General features: G+C 42.4%; 1 protein-coding gene across 1 annotated transcript in view; it reads right to left on the bottom strand.

Annotated features, from left to right (window-relative positions):
• The window catches only part of CLPB (ClpB homolog, mitochondrial AAA ATPase chaperonin), a 133,564-nt gene that overhangs the window by 70,802 nt on the left and 43,533 nt on the right, over positions 1–19,229 (bottom strand). The window contains exon 5 of the mRNA XM_011377410.2: positions 227–355. Coding sequence (XP_011375712.1) covers positions 227–355 — 129 coding nt within the window. The remainder of the gene's footprint in view (positions 1–226; positions 356–19,229) is intronic.

Raw genomic sequence — 19,229 nt, 5'->3', positions numbered from 1 at the left:
AGGACGGCATGGTATGTAACACAAGGATAGGCAAAGAACCAATTCCAGGCACATGAGGGCAAATCACACGTGCATACTGCCAGTTTCATTAAGTATAGTCACCTTCGAGACATTTCCAGCTCTAGGAGCGTAACAGGGCTCTGGGGGAGCATGGCATTTCCAGAGTACAGAAGTTGTCAAGTCTCTCTCCCTGCCAACCCCCCACCCGATTTACCCATGCTCTCACCTCCATCAAGCAGCTCCTTGACGGTGCGGTAGTCATCGGCAAGGACTGCGTAGTGCAGGGCTGTGCAGCCCTTGAAGCTGGCGCGGTTGTTCAGCCGGTTGTTGAAGTCATCCTCTCGTGTGACCAGGACTGGGGGAAGAGTAACACAAACCATTCCGTTAACAACAAATGCCATGAGCCACAAATCTCACCTTCTTTATCTTCGCATTTTAATTTGTTCACTCACTCATCTATCTACTTGCTAAACATAAAATGGTACCTACTATGTGCCTGGCCACCTGTGCTGGGCAAGAAAAGGTAAAACAGAGAACGGTTAATTCCACTAATGTTTACTGACATTTATTACGTATTAGGATTCACTTGGTGACAGAGAAGTGAATCAGAGATTAGGCCTCTGACCTAATCTCAAGGAGGCAGACAACGAACAGATTTTTATAGTATTATTTGAGATAAATGCTATGTTAGAGGTATAACAGGATGATACAGAAAGCCAGAGGGCAGCTTAGCTTAATTTGGGGATGAAGAGAAGATCCCAGAAGCCCAGAGTCTGGAAAGGTGAAGAGGAGTTATCCAGGTGGAGAAAGAAGGTGGGGGTGAGACAGGGGATGAATAGGGTGGGAGACAAAGGCTTTTCTTAGCAGAACAGTAACATACCCCTCTGCTCTGAAGATGTTTACAATTGAGAATTTAATATTATTTTGATAAGACCTTTTCTTAATTTATAAAAGCCATTCAAATTTTAAAACTACAGAAAATTACAAAGAAGGGATCAATATCTTAACAACTTGAGAAACTGCACTTAATATTCTGGTATGTGTATATATATGCACATGCATATATATCCTACGAAATTGGAATTTACTAAATTGCAATTTTGTAATATGCTTTTTTTACCCTTAATAAATGCACTGTAAACGTTTCTTTTGAAGGTAAGAACAACGGCATTCCATGTGGTCAAAGAACCAAAACCCCCAGGCTCACTGTAGTGCTAATATGCATGACTCTTCCTCTCCAATTTCATATAAAAGGACCTAAAACCAGTTCTCTCACTTTTATAGGACTCTCTGGGTTGGGTGACCACACACGTCCCTGTTCACTCAGGACAAACCTGGTTTTTGCCTGTTGTCCTGCACAGTCCCAGTCTAGACAATAAATTGAAAGGGTACCTTACCTCTGAGGTTTCCCTTGGGAACTGAGACCCTACAGAATAGCTATCCTGCTCAGGTGATGGGTTTCTTTCTGCCTCATGTAGAAATGATCAAAGTAACTGTCTTATGTTATCTTTATGTATGTTATCTCCTAAACCGAGTTCACTCAAAGTGGTATTTGGGTCCTGTCTACCTGAATCCTCTTATACCCTAGCCCATGGCACAGGGCCTGCAAAGGTTACTCTTCCCTCACACCGGGTAGGGGGTATAATTCAGTCAAGAGGTAACCTTGCCTAAGTATTCAAAAATACCAGACAATTCCTCAACCATTCTTTTCCAAGTGGTCTTGGAATGGAGTCTATGCACTGTCCCCTCCAGCAAAACTAGACCTCCTATTTAAAGTTCCAAAAGCCAGAAGACTGCCATGTCTCCTCCTAATGCTAACAGACTTCATTTACTGACCTTCTTCTACTCTGTGCCTGGCATGGTCACTTCACATAATCCATTTAATTCTCGTAACTATCTTATATAGTAGGTAGTTATCACTCCCATTTTATTGATGAGGAAACTGAAGCACACAGGTCACACAGCTAATACGCGGCTGAGTGATGATTAGAACTCAGGTCTAATTGAGTCTTTACTCTTTCTCCCCATCATATTATGCTGTCACCCTCATCTTGCAAATGAGCATATCAGACCCAGAGAAAAGAGCTCAGAGCCTAGATGTCTGGTCCCAGTCTTGGCTCTTACTCCCCCTTCCTTCCCTGCTTAGGTAAAGGTGCAGCTACACTCTCTGTAGAACTTGCCTTAATAGGGAATGGTCAGAGGTTTGTAGCCAGCATCCAGATAAGGTAGTTTAGGTAGAAGCATTTCAAATGTTTGGCCAAAATGAAGTTGGTGGAGTAGGTAGCTGAGAACAAACCACTTTCTGTGGTCTATGGAATGAAGTTGATAACCTCTTCTCCACCAGACAGAGGGTCTCCAAACTGATGACTCGCCACCCCCTGAGTGTTATCTGACCTTTTCTGGAGCAGGGAGAACAGGAAAAAGGTCTCTGAGTAGCTAACACACAAGTCCCATATGCAATGGCATCTGCATTTTTCCCATAAGAGAGCCCTTTAGGACCTAACTCAGAGATTATTAACTCTTAGTAGCAAACAGTCTTATCAAATCATGGTAAGTGATCTTGTTTCCAGCCCACTGCAGATTAAGAAAAGGAAAAGAATCAAGCAGATTGATTACAATCAAGTGTTGGCCAGGCAGGGAAGGAAAAGAACAACACAATAAAGAGTGAAGAAGGAATTCACAGAATACAGCACCTCAAAAGCCCCTAAGGGCATCACTGAATTGCCACATAGGACATTAACTGCTGGATATAATGATGAACCTGAGGAAAAGTGATAGTTGGCTCAAGTAAGTAGGAAGGGTGCAATCCATTTTACAAAGAAAACACATCATTCATTCAACAAACAACATTTAATGAGCTCCAATGCATGGTGGTAGCTGCTGGAGATACACTAATGAACAAGAATCTAATGCAAGATTCAGACCACTGAACAAATTATGTTTCACAAATGCAATGATAAGAGCTATATGCAGGGTGCTTACCATAAAATGAACTCCAGGAACACAGCTGGGGCTGTTCCGTTCAGGGACAAATGTTACCAGAGTGCCAGCACCACAGCCCAGCTAATAAGGAATGTCCATGAGGAAGGCCTCTGCTCACCTCTGAGGTCTCATCTTTCACCATCCCCTTTCTAGTGCTCTTGTTTGCCTCTGAGCTTTTGCAAATAGTATTCCACTGCCTGGAACATTTCCCCTCTCCTGTGCCTTCAGCTTGCTAACTCTAATTCATTTTTAGGCCTGAAGTCACTTCCTCCAGTGATTCTTTCTAAGTGTGAGGCAGTTACTGTTCCTAAGAGCTCCCCAGCACCTCAGTCATCCTCCAATTACAGTATTTATTACATTCTATTGCAATCACCTATTTAGTTGACTATGCTCTCCACTAGACCAAAAGCTCAATGAGGACAGGAAGTGTGACTATCTTCTCCACAGTGTATCTCCAGAGCCTACTACTGTGTCTGACCATAAATGTGCTTCACAAAACTTGCTGAATTAGCAAATAAACACATAATTCATAAACAAGGCCTTGATATTGCCTTGACATTATTATTTTTGGAATAATAATGTCAGTCAACAAGTATTTAGTAGAGGCAGCAGAGTGTGGCTGTTAAATAAGTGAGCTCTGGAGCCAGACCACTTGCACTGGGATCCTAGTTCTGAACTGACTGTGTAATCTTACCTAACCTCTCTGTGCCAAGTTTCTTTATCTGTAAATGAAGATGATAACAGTACTCTCTCAGGGATACAGTAAGGATTAAATTAGACACTATGAGTAAAGAGGCTTGGAACAGTGCCTGGCATACAGTACCTCTCAGTAAATTTCAGCTGTTATCCTTACTGTCTAGGCTTGTGCTTCCAAAAGTGTAGTCTCTCTGTGAAAAGAGGTCCATTTGGGAAATCCTGCATACACTTTTCCCCTCAGAAAGGCATAGCTCTGAGTTAAGAACCATCTGTTTAATTTGGTGTTACTCAGTAGTCTCTTATTTGACAGGTTCCTTCCACCTAACTCCTCTTAAAATCCTGAAGTACTGGTGTTCCACAGACCACTCTTTGGAATTGAGCAGAGTATTATAATCTGTAAAATATTTTTAGTTACTTATTTCAGAATAATCCCTGTGAGGTGTAAGTTTACTCTCCCCATTTTATAGATGAAGATAGATAGAAGGATGCCACAATCAGTCAGTTAGGCCTGTTTCGTGCTCTTAACAATAACCTCTTCCCCCCATCACCCAGTTTTAGAAGCTCTGTCCCAGATCATCTTGCTGAAGTTCCCAGCTCATTGGATCTCATACTCTTTTCCCTCCTCCAAAAAGTGGCTAAAGGTGGAAAGGTATAGCATGCACCCTCATACACTTACCCCCCACCACCACTGAAGATGAGTATGCAAATCTATGGAAGCTAAAGTGACTCATCCAAGACTGGCTCACCAACCAGCTGGCCATTATGGTAATCTTTTGAGGCCCCATGTTTACAGCTGGTCCTCCTCTCAATAAAGACATCTACCAACTTGATTCCACCACTGGGTAAGATGGGCTCAGGCTCCTGCTTCCCCTCCAAGTCAGCCATTTCTGTTTCTTCAGTAGGTGACTTCCTACAGCATCACTATGTCACGGGGAGGGTGACAAAGCATCCTTCTGTCATCCTTCTGCTCTCGCCTCTGCCTTCTGATGTTGCAAAACCTATGCCTGGGTACTGTGGCAGGTATGTGCCTGATACATACTCTGCAGGATTCCTGGCCTCCGCAGTGCCAAGGAGTCAGCAGAAGTGAAAGAAGTCCCTGAAGCCCTTCATATAGCCCTGGCCACTCATCAGCACTGCTGAAACTGCAAAAGACAAAAACAAAACCCACTGCCTCCCACAATGAGAAATAGTGATTTAAAGTAACAGAGTCATACAGTCCTAAATCTTAGTTGTGCCACTTACTAAGTTCTTCTATCTGTAAAATGGGTATGATAAACAATAATCTGAAGAATGCTAAATATTTAAATATTATGAGTTCAAATCTGATTAGAAGTTTTTAAAAACATTACCATGAACATACATTTACTAAAGTTGCTTTCTTCCTTGGGTTAGACGCTGGGGACATAGAGATGAATCAGAAATGAACCCTATCCTCATCCTGCTAAGTCTATTGGGGGAGGTTTTGAAAAAAGGTATATGGGACAAGACAGGTGGTGTCCAAATAACAAAAGCTCTATCACTGCTGCCTTGCGCAGAGGACAGGCAACCCTAACTATAAGCTCCTCTCCCTCGGGCTTGGCTTCTACCCGCCAATCCCAGGTGCTGTGCCATCTAATGTCATGGAGTGTCTAGCAGTGTGAACGTGTCTCCTTGAGAGGGAACCTCTACGACTAGTATGACAAACATGAGAATAACCCCTTAAAGGTGTGAACGTGTCTCCTGGAGAGGGAACCTCTACGACTAGTATGACAAACATGAGAATAACCCCTTATATTCGCGCAGCCTTTTACAGTTTAGAGAGCACTTCCATGCGATCATTCCCTTACCTTCATGACAGCCTAGGGCAGACAGGTCAAGTATGATTCTCTCTACTAAACAACAGACAGAGGTAAAGAGGTTAGGTTGCCTGCTCAACTGGCACTGCTTGTCGGTGGTGGACTAGGACTAGACCCTGAGCCTGCCTGGCTCCATCCTCCATACTGCATACATAGCTTTTGCCCAATGCCCACAGGCTCAAGCCTCACATAACCCAGGGTCAGCACACCTGGCTTGAAGCTCAGAGACCAAGCTAAATTCTTATTAAGAGTCTCTGGGAAGAAGCCTCTGGGTTTTCACTTCCTCCCACCCAAGGTGTTTTGTATCTACAACCACATGAAATCTACAGGACAACCTAAGAGACAGTCATCTTACTGCCAGCATCAAAGGCTGCTTCTTGAACCTCTGTGGTGCTGTTGGCTCTACCTGTTGTGTTTGTCTTCAGCCATGGGATGGGGCAAGAGGGAGACTCCCTGTGCTGGGTCACATGAGACCATCCCAGGAGAGGACAAGGCTCTTCATTTCCTTCTACAACCTGGAAAATCAGCCTTCCTCTCCAAATCCTACCTGTTCTTTAAAGACCAATTCAAGGCCTCCTTTTCCAGAAAGTCCTCTCCCCCCAGCTCTGCCCTGGATACCTACCTGTCATGTGGATTGTGTGTACCCATTTACCAGTTATTTATTGTCTTACATCTCTTGTAATATCTTCTTATGTTAAAACTTTCACTGCTGTTCTGACTCCCTAGTTAGATCCTAGGTTCTTCATGGATGATAGTAACTAGTTATAATATTTTCTATATGTACCTCCCATAGCATCATTTCAGTTTTCCATGCAGCTTCAGCAATGAGTGCACCAGAGCCTTCATCTATTCATCTGCCCATGAGCACACCACCACTGAGCACCTCAGTAATGGAAGTACTATGAGAGGCATGCATGCACGGGGTCTGATGGCTGCAAAGATGGGGCACGTGTCATGTGTCTTGGGAAGGAATCTCCCAGAACTGTCTTGAGGATGAGGGGGAGCTTGCCAGGTAGAGATGGGGAAAAGGGCATTCCAGGACAGGAAGTGGCATTTGCAAAGGCTAGAGGGTAAAGACCACATTACCTGTCCACTCAAGAAACTAGGAGACCTTCAGTGAGCCTCAAGTGAAGGTGGGTGGAGCAGTGAGCAGATATGAGGTTGCCCAGATAGGCAGAAGCCTGATCCCGAGAGGGGTTTGGGCTCTATCTTGAAAGCTATGGGCACACAATGGTATTTGTTAATGAATTAAGCAGCATGGGGAACAGCAAGAACAACAGACCAGGAGACAAGAGAACTGGGTTTAAAAATAGCTCTTTCATTAACTTGATATGTATCTCTATCCCTCTATGCCCCAGATTCTCTATTTTTAAAAAAGAGAAGTTTTTCTAAATCAGGAGTTCTCAAACTTTAGTGGGAACAGAATCACCTGGGTAACTTATAAAAAAACTTTGATTCTTGGGCTCCCACTTTGGCGATTCGGATTCAGCAGGCAGGGGCTGGCAATGTACATTTTAAAAAGCCCCTTGTGTTGTTCTTCCAAGAAGATTCTGAGAAGCACTGCACTAGATGATCTTTTGTGTTCTTGTGAAGAACACAAAAAAGATGTAAGGCTAGCCAAACCCACTCCACCTCTACCCACCTGGTTCTGCTCCAAGAAAGCAAAGGATGTCTGGGTACTAGAACACTCTTCCCAAGCCCCATGTTTAGAAAGTTAGAGCTCCTAGGATATGGCATCTAGGAAATGGCAATTTTCAAATTAACATGTCTTCCCCTGTCCTGGAACATGTAATATAACTACATTCTTCTGTTTGACTTTTAGAGGCCTCTCCTATTGGACTGGTCCTAGTTAATTTCTCCAAACGGGAAGCACTGTATATTAGAAAGAGCAGAGCAGTCAGAGTCAGTCAGATTGGGAAGCAAAACTCACTAACTGTGTGACTTTGATCAAAATACTTAACATCTCTGAGAATGTTTCCTCACCTGCGAAATAAATATCACCTATCTAAGAAGATTAAGTGACAAACTCAATTAAAAAACACATAGAGGATCTGAGTAGATATTTCTCCAAAGAAGCTATACAAATGGCCAAGAATGCACAGAAAGAAGCTCAATATCATTAGCCATCAGGGAAATGCAAATCAAAACCACAAGATACCACTTTACACATACTAGGATGGCTAAAGTAAAAGACAGGCAATATCAAGTGCTAGTAAGGATGCAGAGAAACTGGATCCCTCATACACAGGTGGTAGAAATGCAAAATGGTGCAGCTTCTTTGGATAACAATCTGTCAGTTCCTCAAAAGGTTAGACACAGACTTACTATACGACCCAGCAATTTTACTTCTAGATATAAACCCAAGAAAATAGAAAACATTATGTCCACACAAAAACTTGTACACAAACATCCATAGCAGCATTATTCATAACAGCCAAAAGCAGAAACAATCCAAAAGTCCCTCAACTGATGAACAGATAAATAAATGTGGCATATCTATGAAATATTATTTGACCATGAAAAAGGAATAAAGTACTGATACATGCTACAATGTGGATGGACCTTGAAAACACGCTAAGTGAAAGAAGTCAGTCACAAAAAGAACACGTTATATATGGTTCCATTTATGTGACATGTCCAGAATAGGCAAATCTATGAAGACAGAAAGTGGATTAGTGGTTGTCTAAGGCTAGTGGAAGTTGAGAGGTAAAATAGAGAATGACTGATAATGGCTATGGGGTTTCTTTATGGGGTAATGAATATATTCTAAAATTAACTGTGGTGATGGCTGCACAACTCTTGTGAATATACGATAAACCATTGAATTATGCACTCCAAATGACTGAATTGTACAGCATATGAATTAAATTTCAATAAAGCTGTTATATTTTTTAAAAAAAGTACGTAGGAGCTGAATGCATTGCCTGGCATATAGTAAGGACTCAGTAAAAGGTAATAAGTTTATTATTGTGCCCTTATCTCTTCCTGATGCCACGCTAACCCTGGCTAGAAAAGGTAATAAGTTTATTATTGTGCCCTTATCTCTTCCTGATGCCACGCTAACCCTGGCTAGAATTACCACTAATACTGTAGAATATGTCAGGCTCATTGCTGGGAGCTGACTTTACACTCAGTGGAGGGTCACAGGTGAGTCCTGAAGGCTAATATTCCAGAACTAAGAATCTTCCTCCAATACTCAGGTAAATATATGACTCTTAGAAAAATAATGGCCTCCATTTATTGAACACTAACTATGTGCCCGGTATTGTGCTAGGAACTTTACAACTGTTTTCCTCATAAGAACCATACTAATGAAGAAACCAGAACTTAGGTTATGTAGCTTGTTTCAGGTCATATCAATAGTCAATGACAGAGCTGGTCTGTTCAACCTCAAGGCTTGTACTCATTTCCCTATACGCCTCACTATTCTTTCCTTTTACTTATCAATGTTTTACCTATCCTTTACAAATTAAGCAGTCTGATTTTTATGGATTGCCCCTTTCCTCTATACATTCTAGTAATGTCTAGTTTAATCAAATTAATATCTTTTACATAGTCTTGTGTGTTCTCAGATTGCTTCAAGTGTATACTCTTGAACATGGCAGGTGCTCAATAAATACTTCTTTAGTGAATGGTTGTTAAAATGTTTCCCCAAGCAGGTTCTTAAAGGATAGCTAGTGTGTCTTGTAGATCTCTTGATCCATCACACAGAGAAGGCTGGCCTATAGCTGGAGGACCAGACCTTGTCTGAAAATGGTTCTCAGATACACCATGCTCTTTGCCCAAGGACTAGAAGATTTCTCCTTAAAAAGAAGATCATGCTCACCTCATTATTACCTTATCAGAGTGTAGCATGGGAGCTGCCACATAGCTGGAGTTCAGAAAAGATTTGATGAGTTAAAGAGAAGACTGAGTCAGCACTCACTTTACTGGAGACACAGTAAGTACAGTCTTTCACAAGAAGGAACCCCAAGCCCATCTTCTCATGTTCCCATGAAAGCGAAGGGGGAGAGCAGGAAAGCTGACCTAGAACTTTAAGACAAGCTGTTGACCCTGCCTGTGGCTCTGGACTGTTGGTGTGGCACCCTCTCTGACCCAGGATCCCTCCTTTGACCACGCACCCAGGTGGAGCTTTCCAAAGCCCATGTTTCACCTTCATGCCATCAAAGATATGCAAATTTCCAATAAATTTATTCTTATAAATGTCAATTTTATAATTTGTTTGAATCAGGATCTAAATTAGATCCACACATTGCTATTGATATGTCTCAGAGATGGTAAAAATAATACGGGAGGTGGGGGGAGGAAGTAGATGGGGAGTATAGATAAAACGACATTGACCATGTTATTAAATATTGAAGGTAGCTGATGGTACATGGTAGTTCATTATACCATTTTGACTACTTTAAAAAAAATTCAAAGATAAGGCAAACTCTTAAGAATCTGTTACTATTACCTATAGACCCTTCAATACCCTATTTGAACCTCCCCTACTCTCCCCCTCTTGTAACTCTCAGAGAAGTAACATGCTCACAGGTATCTAGGTTCCCTCTGATTTGTCCTATACTTTGAGTTTGCCCTCTCCCCGTCACCCCCACCTATCCTCATCCTAACCAAAGCAGTATTCTTACAGCTCCAGAAATCCTCTAGGCAGGGCTGGCAACAAGAGGAAGGAGACTGCTCTCTCTGCCTCTCAGCCGGCTATGCTACTTGGTTGACCAAACTTGGTCCCTCTGTGCTCCCATCTCTACACCTGCTTGTCTCTCCTCTGCTTTTTCTTCAAGATGTTAAAAACTTCCAATAAAAAACAAATACAAAATGCTGTAATTAATAGCCAATTCCAAGCCAACCCAGCATCTCTACTAATAAACCTCAACACTTGCAAAAAGAACAATAAATTCTGCCCCTCTCTGGTTCTGAGGTGGTCTCTTTTATACACTCCGTGTGTGTGTATGTATGTGGGTAAGTGTGTCTACATATATATTTATTTTCCTTTATTTCCCATCCAGGGAGGGGCAGAATAATGAACTGCGTGCGTCAGGGAAGATGAATCTGAGATACTAGGGAGCAGTGCAGTAAAAAGATTAAAGTGTTATTATTGTTGGTTTTTTTCCCCCATGGTCCATTGTGACAGCTCGACCATCATCTGTAAAAAATGTCTCAGCGAGAGATAATCATCGGAAACTCAATAAAGCGTCAGGGGGAGCCTCAGCCCCCATCAATCACTGGGTGCCTGGAAAATTTCAGCCCTCTGTCTCCCTTCCTGCTATCCATATAAATGTCTCTAATATATTTTGTGTGGTGTGTGGGACCTATCCCTGATTTGGAACTTTTGATGAAAAAATATTTATACACGAAATATGTAAATCAGTTAAAAATCATACTAGTTCTTTGCCAGCCCATCCCACATTTTCTTATTTTTATAAATGCATCAAATTTATTCTTTTAAATAAAACATGTCAACTAGTCTATCTCCCTCTCCTAGTCAAATATATATATACAGGTTTGTAGGGGGAGAAGGATGGACACAATTAACCTAACTGGCTGATGCACTTAATCTTGAAGTTAGCAAAAAGCCCTGATGGACTGACAGTGTGTTGTCCATCCTGGTGACTCTATAGTGGCCAGCACTGCTGAGAAATTACATGCAGAACCACTGGCCCTGGAGGTGCGACAAGGCTCTGACAATGATGAGGAAGAGTCAGGGACATTATGAAAAATAATAACTTACCCAAACAGCTTTTGGCTTGGCAGATTCCCAAGCCTTCCAAGACTCTGAACAAGCAAGAGGTTCTGAGCTGACTACGTGTGGGGCACACACAGGCTGATATGGTTGCTGGGTTCTCTACAAGAGAGATGTTCTGCTGGTATTTGGCATTATCTCTCTGTCTCAGTGTCTTTAATGCCTACATCATAAGGTTGCTGTGAGCACACAGCAAGTATCAATAAATGTTGCCTATTGCTGCTACAGCTATCACCATCATTGTCATCTTATTATCACCTCTTCCTGCTTCTCCAGTCTGGAAGGAATCAGGTCTTGCAGTGCCCTCTTCTCTAGGACCCTCAAGGCTCCTCTTTGTCTAAAGGATATAAAGTCCCAGCATTTGCTCTGGATCCAGTTTATGGTGTCTTTACTGCTCATTATTCTCTAAAACAAATCCTGCTGTGTGGATGCTTCACCCTAACAAGTTCACTTGCTGGCCTGAAACATTTTTTTTTGTTTCCCATCTCTGAATGTTTTGGACATAAACATACCTCTTCTTGGCTCACACCCAACTACACCCACCGACAGGCCCTCCATAAAACCTTCTTATACTTCAAGGCTCAAATATCATTTTATTTCCTTGACTGAGTTCTGATAGTCCTTGTTATCCGTATCTCTGACTGGATCCTTGCTGAATATTATCTTGGTCATGTCTTCAATTTTAATGATTATTAATTACTGTTCTTGCTAGTATCTTATATTTGCATGATGCCTTGTATTTTCTCAAGTTCTTTCATAAGTAGTTCAATTTGATCTTTATAATAAACCTATGATATAGGAAACATTCTCTATAGATGAGAAAATCAAAACTCAGACAGATAAAGAGATCTGTCCAAGGTCATGCAGTCAGGTGATAGCCATTCCTTGGACTTTAAATAATGTTTGGTTCTTTGAAGGTAATAGTTTGCTACCACTGAAAAGCATTTGGAAGGCTGTGTCAAAGACTTCATGACGTTCTCATGAAGTTCCATGAGAGTATGATGAAGACGATGATATAAAAACAGAAATTTACATTAATAGAATTCCTTCTATGTTCTATGTTTTAGGCTAGAGATAAATATACTATCTCTAACTCTTTATTTTACAAATAAGGAGACAGAGCCTCTGAGGTACAGAAAATTGCTCTGTACACTCATAATACCATGGCATAAGCACACAGCCTCTCTGGGAGTAAAGCTTAAAGTGGCAAAATGAGGTCTCTTCCAGGGAGAAGAAGGTCCAGATGAATTTTTTAAAGCAGTTCAAGCTCAAGGCCACAACTAACACCTGTAGTCTAGATCATGCTACTCAAGAAATGGGGGCCTGTTAGAAATGCAAAATCTCAGGTCCCATCCCAAGACCTACTGGATCAGCATTTCTGGGAGTGCAGCCCAGGATTCTGTTTTAACAAGTTCTCTAGGTGATTTTTATTTCCTTGCAAGCCTTATTACTCCCATCTAAGTCTGTGCCCTCCCAGGGCACACATCCTCTCTGCCACACCTGGGTTGGGCTGGGCATGCAGTGGGTGCTGGATGGTTAACTTATACTATATAGATGAGCTAGGATGAGACCACTCCTTGGCATGTCCCAGGGATGGGGAGAAGTATTATAGCAGTTCCATTACCGCCAGTGGGGACTCTTAGCCATCTCCTGAACTCCAGGGCATTTGTCCACTGGTTTGTGATGCGCCAGCTTGCACCGTCCTGTCCCCCATCTGAAGACACAGAGATGGGGAGGTCAGCTGCAGCAGGACAGGACCTGTAGCTCCTGGAGCTGTAGGAAGGGGTCACCTGGGCAGGTGGGGTTGACTATGGCAGGTCCAGCCTAGAAAGCCAGGCCCACTACCCTCTCTCTCCAGAAGGGCCTATGCCAACCCAGTTTCTATACAACTCATCTTTATTCAGCTGCCACTTGGAGCTGAGAAGAGAAGCTGATTTATAGTATGCTCCAGCCACGTTTCTGCCATGTTTTATTGTTTTAATTGTACATATGAGAGGCGTTCAGAGTGCTCGCTTGCATTTCTGACAGCACCAGACACCCAATGTTCATAACAGTTACTTACAAGCAGCCAGAGGCATCCCCGGCTGGGCAACTTGTTTTCTGTTACCACTAATTTACTGCCTCCTCCACCTGAGGATTGGGGCCCACCACCCATCAGCCAGCCACAAGTGGAACTCTCCTGGAGTGGGCATGGGTGGGGCTCAAGGCATTGAATGGAATGTGGTCAAGACCAGAGGATGAGTTGGTAGAGAAGTAGCTGTGATCTTCATGTTTTCCTCCACATGTGTCCCCTCTGTATGCCTTTGCTCAAGCTGTGTCCCCTGCTTATAATATCTTTTTATCTCCCTCCCCGCCAAAGCCCAGTTCAAATCCCACTTCTTCTAAGTACATTACCTGCTCTGATGGTAAGCTTAGTTTCTAGAACCTTAAATTTCACACAGCTGACAGGGACCTTGGAGGCCATATAATCCAATGTCCCAGGGCAAGAATACCCTTTATAGACTCCCTGGTGGGCAGACATCTAGCCTCTCTCAGTGCCCCTTGAGTGGTTTGTCGCTCAGTACCTCCAAGGCAGGTACTGAGCCTTATACTGAGCCAAAACCTACCTCCGTAAAGAAATTCTTCATCAAAGGTCACTATGTTTTATACATGGTTATCTCTAGTCATCCTAACAACCCTATAAGATGGGTGTTGTTATCCCTACAAATGAGAAAACTGAAATTCAAGAACCTAAAGCCGCTTCATGAAGATCGCACAGCTAGTAAGTGACCGAATTTTGATGAATCATGACTGCCTGCCGCCAAAGCCTAACCTTTTTTTCAAGGACACCGTCATGCTTCTGAAGATGCCATGGACAGAGGAGTCAGGCCAACAAGGTTTCCATGCCAAACATTCCTGCATCACCCACATGAGCAGACCTGCCCTCTACCCAGATACATGAACACTGACAAGAGTAGAAGATACTGTGATGTGCCCAGCTGAGCAGGCTTCTTGCTAAGGAGCAATGGCCATATGTAAAATAGGAAAAGTATTTCTCTAGGAATGGAGCAATTAATTATAAAGTCTCGGCAAGGAGGGCACAAAAGTTTCTTTCCTCTCCAGCCTGTGCCTGTTCCGAGTAGGCAGAAAAGATATAGAGCCTCTCTGAGAGAAAACAAGGCAATTTCTCCAATGTTCTTTGGTCTCCATGTCTGGATCCTCTTTCCTCTTCATATCTTAAATGCTGGTACCCTGAGTGAGGGACTTGTCCTCTCACCCCCTCACTTTAACTCATTTCCTTAGGCAGTTTCAGTCCCATCCATTTTTTTTTTAACTATCAAGCAAATACCAGTGACTCCTAAATCCCTATCTCCTGCCAGACTTCTTCTTTGAACTCCAGACCCACATATCCAATTGTTCACCCAAATCAGAAATTGAGGTGTCACCATGGGCACCTTCTTCCATCAACTCCCACATTCCACTGAGAACTCGACTTCCTCCTAGTATTTTTCTAACATCTATTTTCTCGTTCCCAAAGATCACTTTTAGAAATCCTCAGAAATCATAAGTGCATTCTGGCAGAGAAGAGCATAGCTTCTCATCCAATTCTCAATTCTTTAACATCCCCTAAAAGTCAAGAGTCATTGCTAATCTCTTCCCTCCAATTCCTTCCCTGACACTCTGTCAGAATGGTCCATTTAAAATGTGAATGTAAGGTGAGCATTACACCGCTTAAAATCTTTTGATGGCTTTCAGAAAACACTGCGAGCTCCCTAGAACTGCTTTACAAGTTCCCTTCCACGTGGAATCCTACTTCCTTCTTTACTCTTACGTCTTGCTGTTCCTCTCAGAGCACTGTGACAGATGATTCTGCCTGCTGTCACCCAACCACCCCATGTCTTTGCATATGTTGCTCCTTCTGCTTGGTATATCCCTCTCTCAGTTGGCCTGGCAATTTCTGACTCATCTTTAAGACCCAATTCAAAGTCACTTACCCTGTGACACTTTCCAGACACCAGCCTGCCCTGAGGTAGAGCTCATCACTACCTGTATTAGCGCTATCTACATCTTTGTACATCTACCTTTGCATTTACTATTCTGTACTATGATGCCTTGTTCATAGTTCTGTCTTCTTACTTGACTAGGAGCACTGTTGAGGGGCTACACCATACATATTCACTTTTGTATTTCCAGGATCTGGCAGAGTGCCTGATACCTAGTAAGCACATGCTGAATTATAAACAAATTAACAAGCAATTACAACTATAGAGCACTTTACAATTCACACGTCACTGACATACTTTATCTCTCGATCTTTACAACAACACTGAAAAGGTAGACAAGGGATATATTACTGGAGTTTGGGGGGTCTTGCCAAGGTCACAAACTATAACTTGCCACTATCCTTCAGTACTGAGCACAGGCTGAGACCCAAAGAAATATCAATTAGATATTTAGTGAACTCGACAGACTCCGGCATTGACTCTATGCTTCAATAGTGAAGGACTGTCCAACTTTCTTGAGCTTGTGACTTTCCTGTGAATTTGCACAGACATACTCTAGGCAAGGGGCTTGCATCTCTTGTTCTACCCTATCTTTCTCACACATTCCATAAGTCAGGTAACTTCCTGTGAAAAAGTCAATCCAATCCAAAGAAAGGAGAACCACAGGATCCTTTTGTTTCTGTCTACATCAATGAGAATGACAGAGAGCTGGGTTATAGTGCCTTGCATACAGTAGGCAATCAATAAATACTGGTTGAATGGATGAAAGAATGAGATATCTTTAAATGGAAAAAGAAAAGAAAACTATGGCTCAGTAGGAGCTAAAGGTGTAGTCTGCTAAGCAGGGAGGAGAGCCCTGAGATGATACTAAAGGACTGTCCCTCTCTAGCCATAGATTTCATGAATTTGGAGAGCAGAACACATCCAAACTGATACACCAGAGAAACTCGAATGAGCTGCCAGAAAACTGTGGCAGGCAAAGTTAGCTTGGAATTAAAAAAAAAAAGTGCAAGCTGCAGAACAGTGAGTTTTATCAATGATCCTTGACCAAATTTCATGCAAGCTGCAGAACAGTGAGTTTTATTTCATGCAAGCTGCAGAACAGTGAGTTTTATCAATGATCCTTGACAAAATTTCTAGAATGTATTTTTTAAAACAGTTCTTAAACACTTAGGCACCCAGTATGGGTTTCCTAAGGGACAAGACCAGACCATGTAGAGTAACCTAAAATCCTTTTGGGAAGGGGTTCCTGGGCAAGAAAATATGACAAATATTAAACATTTTTATTTTAGCAAGAAATCTGAGAAAATCTCTCAAAATTTTATGGACATGATAATGATGGCTAGAAAAGAATAAAGTTTGGTGGATTTACAGTTGTGAATATTGAATAATACTTCAAAATTGTCCTGACCATGTGCTCTAGGGCTCTTAATAAGAGTCCTTATAAACATTTTAAGCAAAGACTAGCACATAAAGTACGTTATGACAGGGTTCTTGTCTAACTCAACAGTGCCTAAAACAGTGCCTGCTATATAGAAATGTGACCAATAAAATTTTTAACATTTATTTTTAAATTAATAAATGAATCTATAAAAAGCCTATTCAATAAATTTGCAGGTCATACAAAATGAGAAGAGACACTTAATATATTTATCTTTATTTCATGATGGATAAAACAGTCTTTTCCAATATTTTTGTTGTATATCTACCTACCTATCTAGAATATAGGTTGGTTAGCATGAGTTAAAAAAATTCAGAGGTGGCTGACCAAAATCAAAAAGAAAAGAGGAAGAAAAGAAGAAAGGAAGAAAGGAAGGAAGGAAGCAGGCATTGTTCCAGGCATTGCTGAGTTAGACTAGATCCCTGCCATGTATTTTATGTACTAGTCTTTGATTACAATGGAAGGAAGGAAGGAAGGAAGGAAGGAAGGAAGGAAGGAAGGAAGGAAAGGTTGAGAAGGAGGGAAAGAGGAGACGGAGGGAGGAAGGAAGGAGAAAATATTTAGAACACATAAACTACATACAGCCCATGGGTCAAATCCAGCCTGTTGCTTATTTTTGTAAATAAAGTTTTATTGGAACATATTCATGCATATTTGTTTGTTGTTGTCCATAGCTGCTTCCACACTATGACAGCCAAATAGTTGAGTAGTCACAACCAAGGCCGAAGGGGTCACAAAGCTTAAAATGTTTACTATCTGGCTTTTTCCAGAAAAAGTTTGTTGACCACTGATCTAGAAGATTGAATATAAGCATCAACCTGTAGGGAACCATTAGTACATAAAGATACAAAACTTGAATGCAGGAGGTGAAAACTGGTGCAATAGCAGAAGCTAGACTAGATGGCTTCACACTCTGAGATTCTATGAATTCAAAAATGTTTACTGAGCCCTGCTGGGATCCTGAGAGCAGGTGAGAAGGCACTCAATTAATTAATCCTCTCCCTTCTTCCTGGCCCTGCCCTCTCAGCAAACACTCTTCCCTTTTTTTTTTTTTTTGGTGAGAGCATCTGAATAGAAGACAGCCGAAGGCAGCAAAGCTGTGGCTGAGTAAGGAGAGGACAGCCCACAAGCTGAATCTCCTCATATCGGGCTGCAAACATAGGGCAATTTTGGTACTCATGAAATTTTCCTCTGTTTGAGATGTAAAGCAAACATAATTTCTCCAGTTCAGTGGGGAATCCAAGGAGGTATAGGTCATGGCCTGCAAAAGAAACTGTCAGTGAAGGAGGAAAGAAAGGACATGGGCAGATGAGAGTTCAAATAACCATACAAAAGGCCAAGATTTAGAGAACATTCAAAAGAGCAGTTGAGGGCAAGTTGCAATTATTGCCAAGTACAGAGAAGGCTTTGTGGAGGAACCAGTGGCAGCAAAGGAGCTTGAAAGAAGGAACGGTTTTAGAGAGATGGAGAAGCCAGGAAGGGTAACTTCACATCTCATCTAGGCAGCAATGCTCTGATGCTCTTGACATACCCCTCATGCTGCCAATCTGAGAACCTTGCTAGGGCAGCAACAACACCACTACTCTCTGGGCTACCACACTCACATTAGTATGGCAGCCTCCCTGACAGCTCTGATGGCTGAGCACACTGTTCCCCTTGCGTGAACCTCCCTCTAGGTCGATGTTCTGACCTCAGGCAGTCCGCATGGCTGGCTGTCCCCCTAGCTTCACTGCAGTCCTGCTAAGCTGCTCTGTTGCTGGAAACTGAGCAGAATCTCTGTCTCTATGAGTGATCCAGGGTAATGGGCAGGCAGGGAGGCCAGTCTGGACAGGCAAAAGCTCAACTATAAAGCAGTCATTTCTGTCTGCCACCAAAGCAACCTGCCCTTTTCTTGACCCTACTTTCGAAGAACTACTCACCAGAGGCAACATGGACTGACTTGCCCACATACCCTCCAATGGACACAGGACCAAGCCCTGGTAAGAAAGAGGCACACTGCCTCTTTCTTCTTCTGAAGACCAAATAACCAGCCACAAAGCACCCTGGGGTGAGCACTGATGATCACTCCATTTTATAAGCAGATAGAATTGTATTTTACATATAGGAGGAGATAAAAAGCAGTATTCAGAGTAGGGCTGAGAGACTTCTGAGGCTGAGGAAACCAGTGAGGCTACCTTCTAATTCTGGGACAGGGTAAGTTTGCTGGAAGTAGAAGAGGAATTAATCCACATTCCATGCAGTTGCCTTAATTATTTTGTGGAAACCTGTTCCATCTTGAGGCTCCACCGGCTGAGGTGTTTTTGGGAGAATACCAGTTGCAAGGTTCCCCCATTCTCAAATTCATAAAGTCAGGCCTCTAATTTTCTTCCCCAAGACTTCTGAAGTGACATAAATTATAGAACTCAAAGGGACTGTGAAAGGTATCTGTTCCAAGCCGTTTGGGTTATTCATGAGTTCCTAGAGGATAAGAGACTTGCAGACCCTCACTCTTGAGCTGCTGGTAGAACAGGAACAGAACAAGGCTACCTGGAAACCACAGGGAAAAGAGT

This window comes from Pteropus vampyrus, unplaced genomic scaffold (genome assembly GCF_000151845.1).
Source record: "Pteropus vampyrus isolate Shadow unplaced genomic scaffold, Pvam_2.0 Scaffold311, whole genome shotgun sequence".
NCBI classification, from domain to species: Eukaryota; Metazoa; Chordata; class Mammalia; order Chiroptera; family Pteropodidae; genus Pteropus; species Pteropus vampyrus.
The sequence above is the reverse complement of the archived record's forward strand: the minus strand, read 5'-3'. Positions and strand labels throughout refer to the sequence as shown.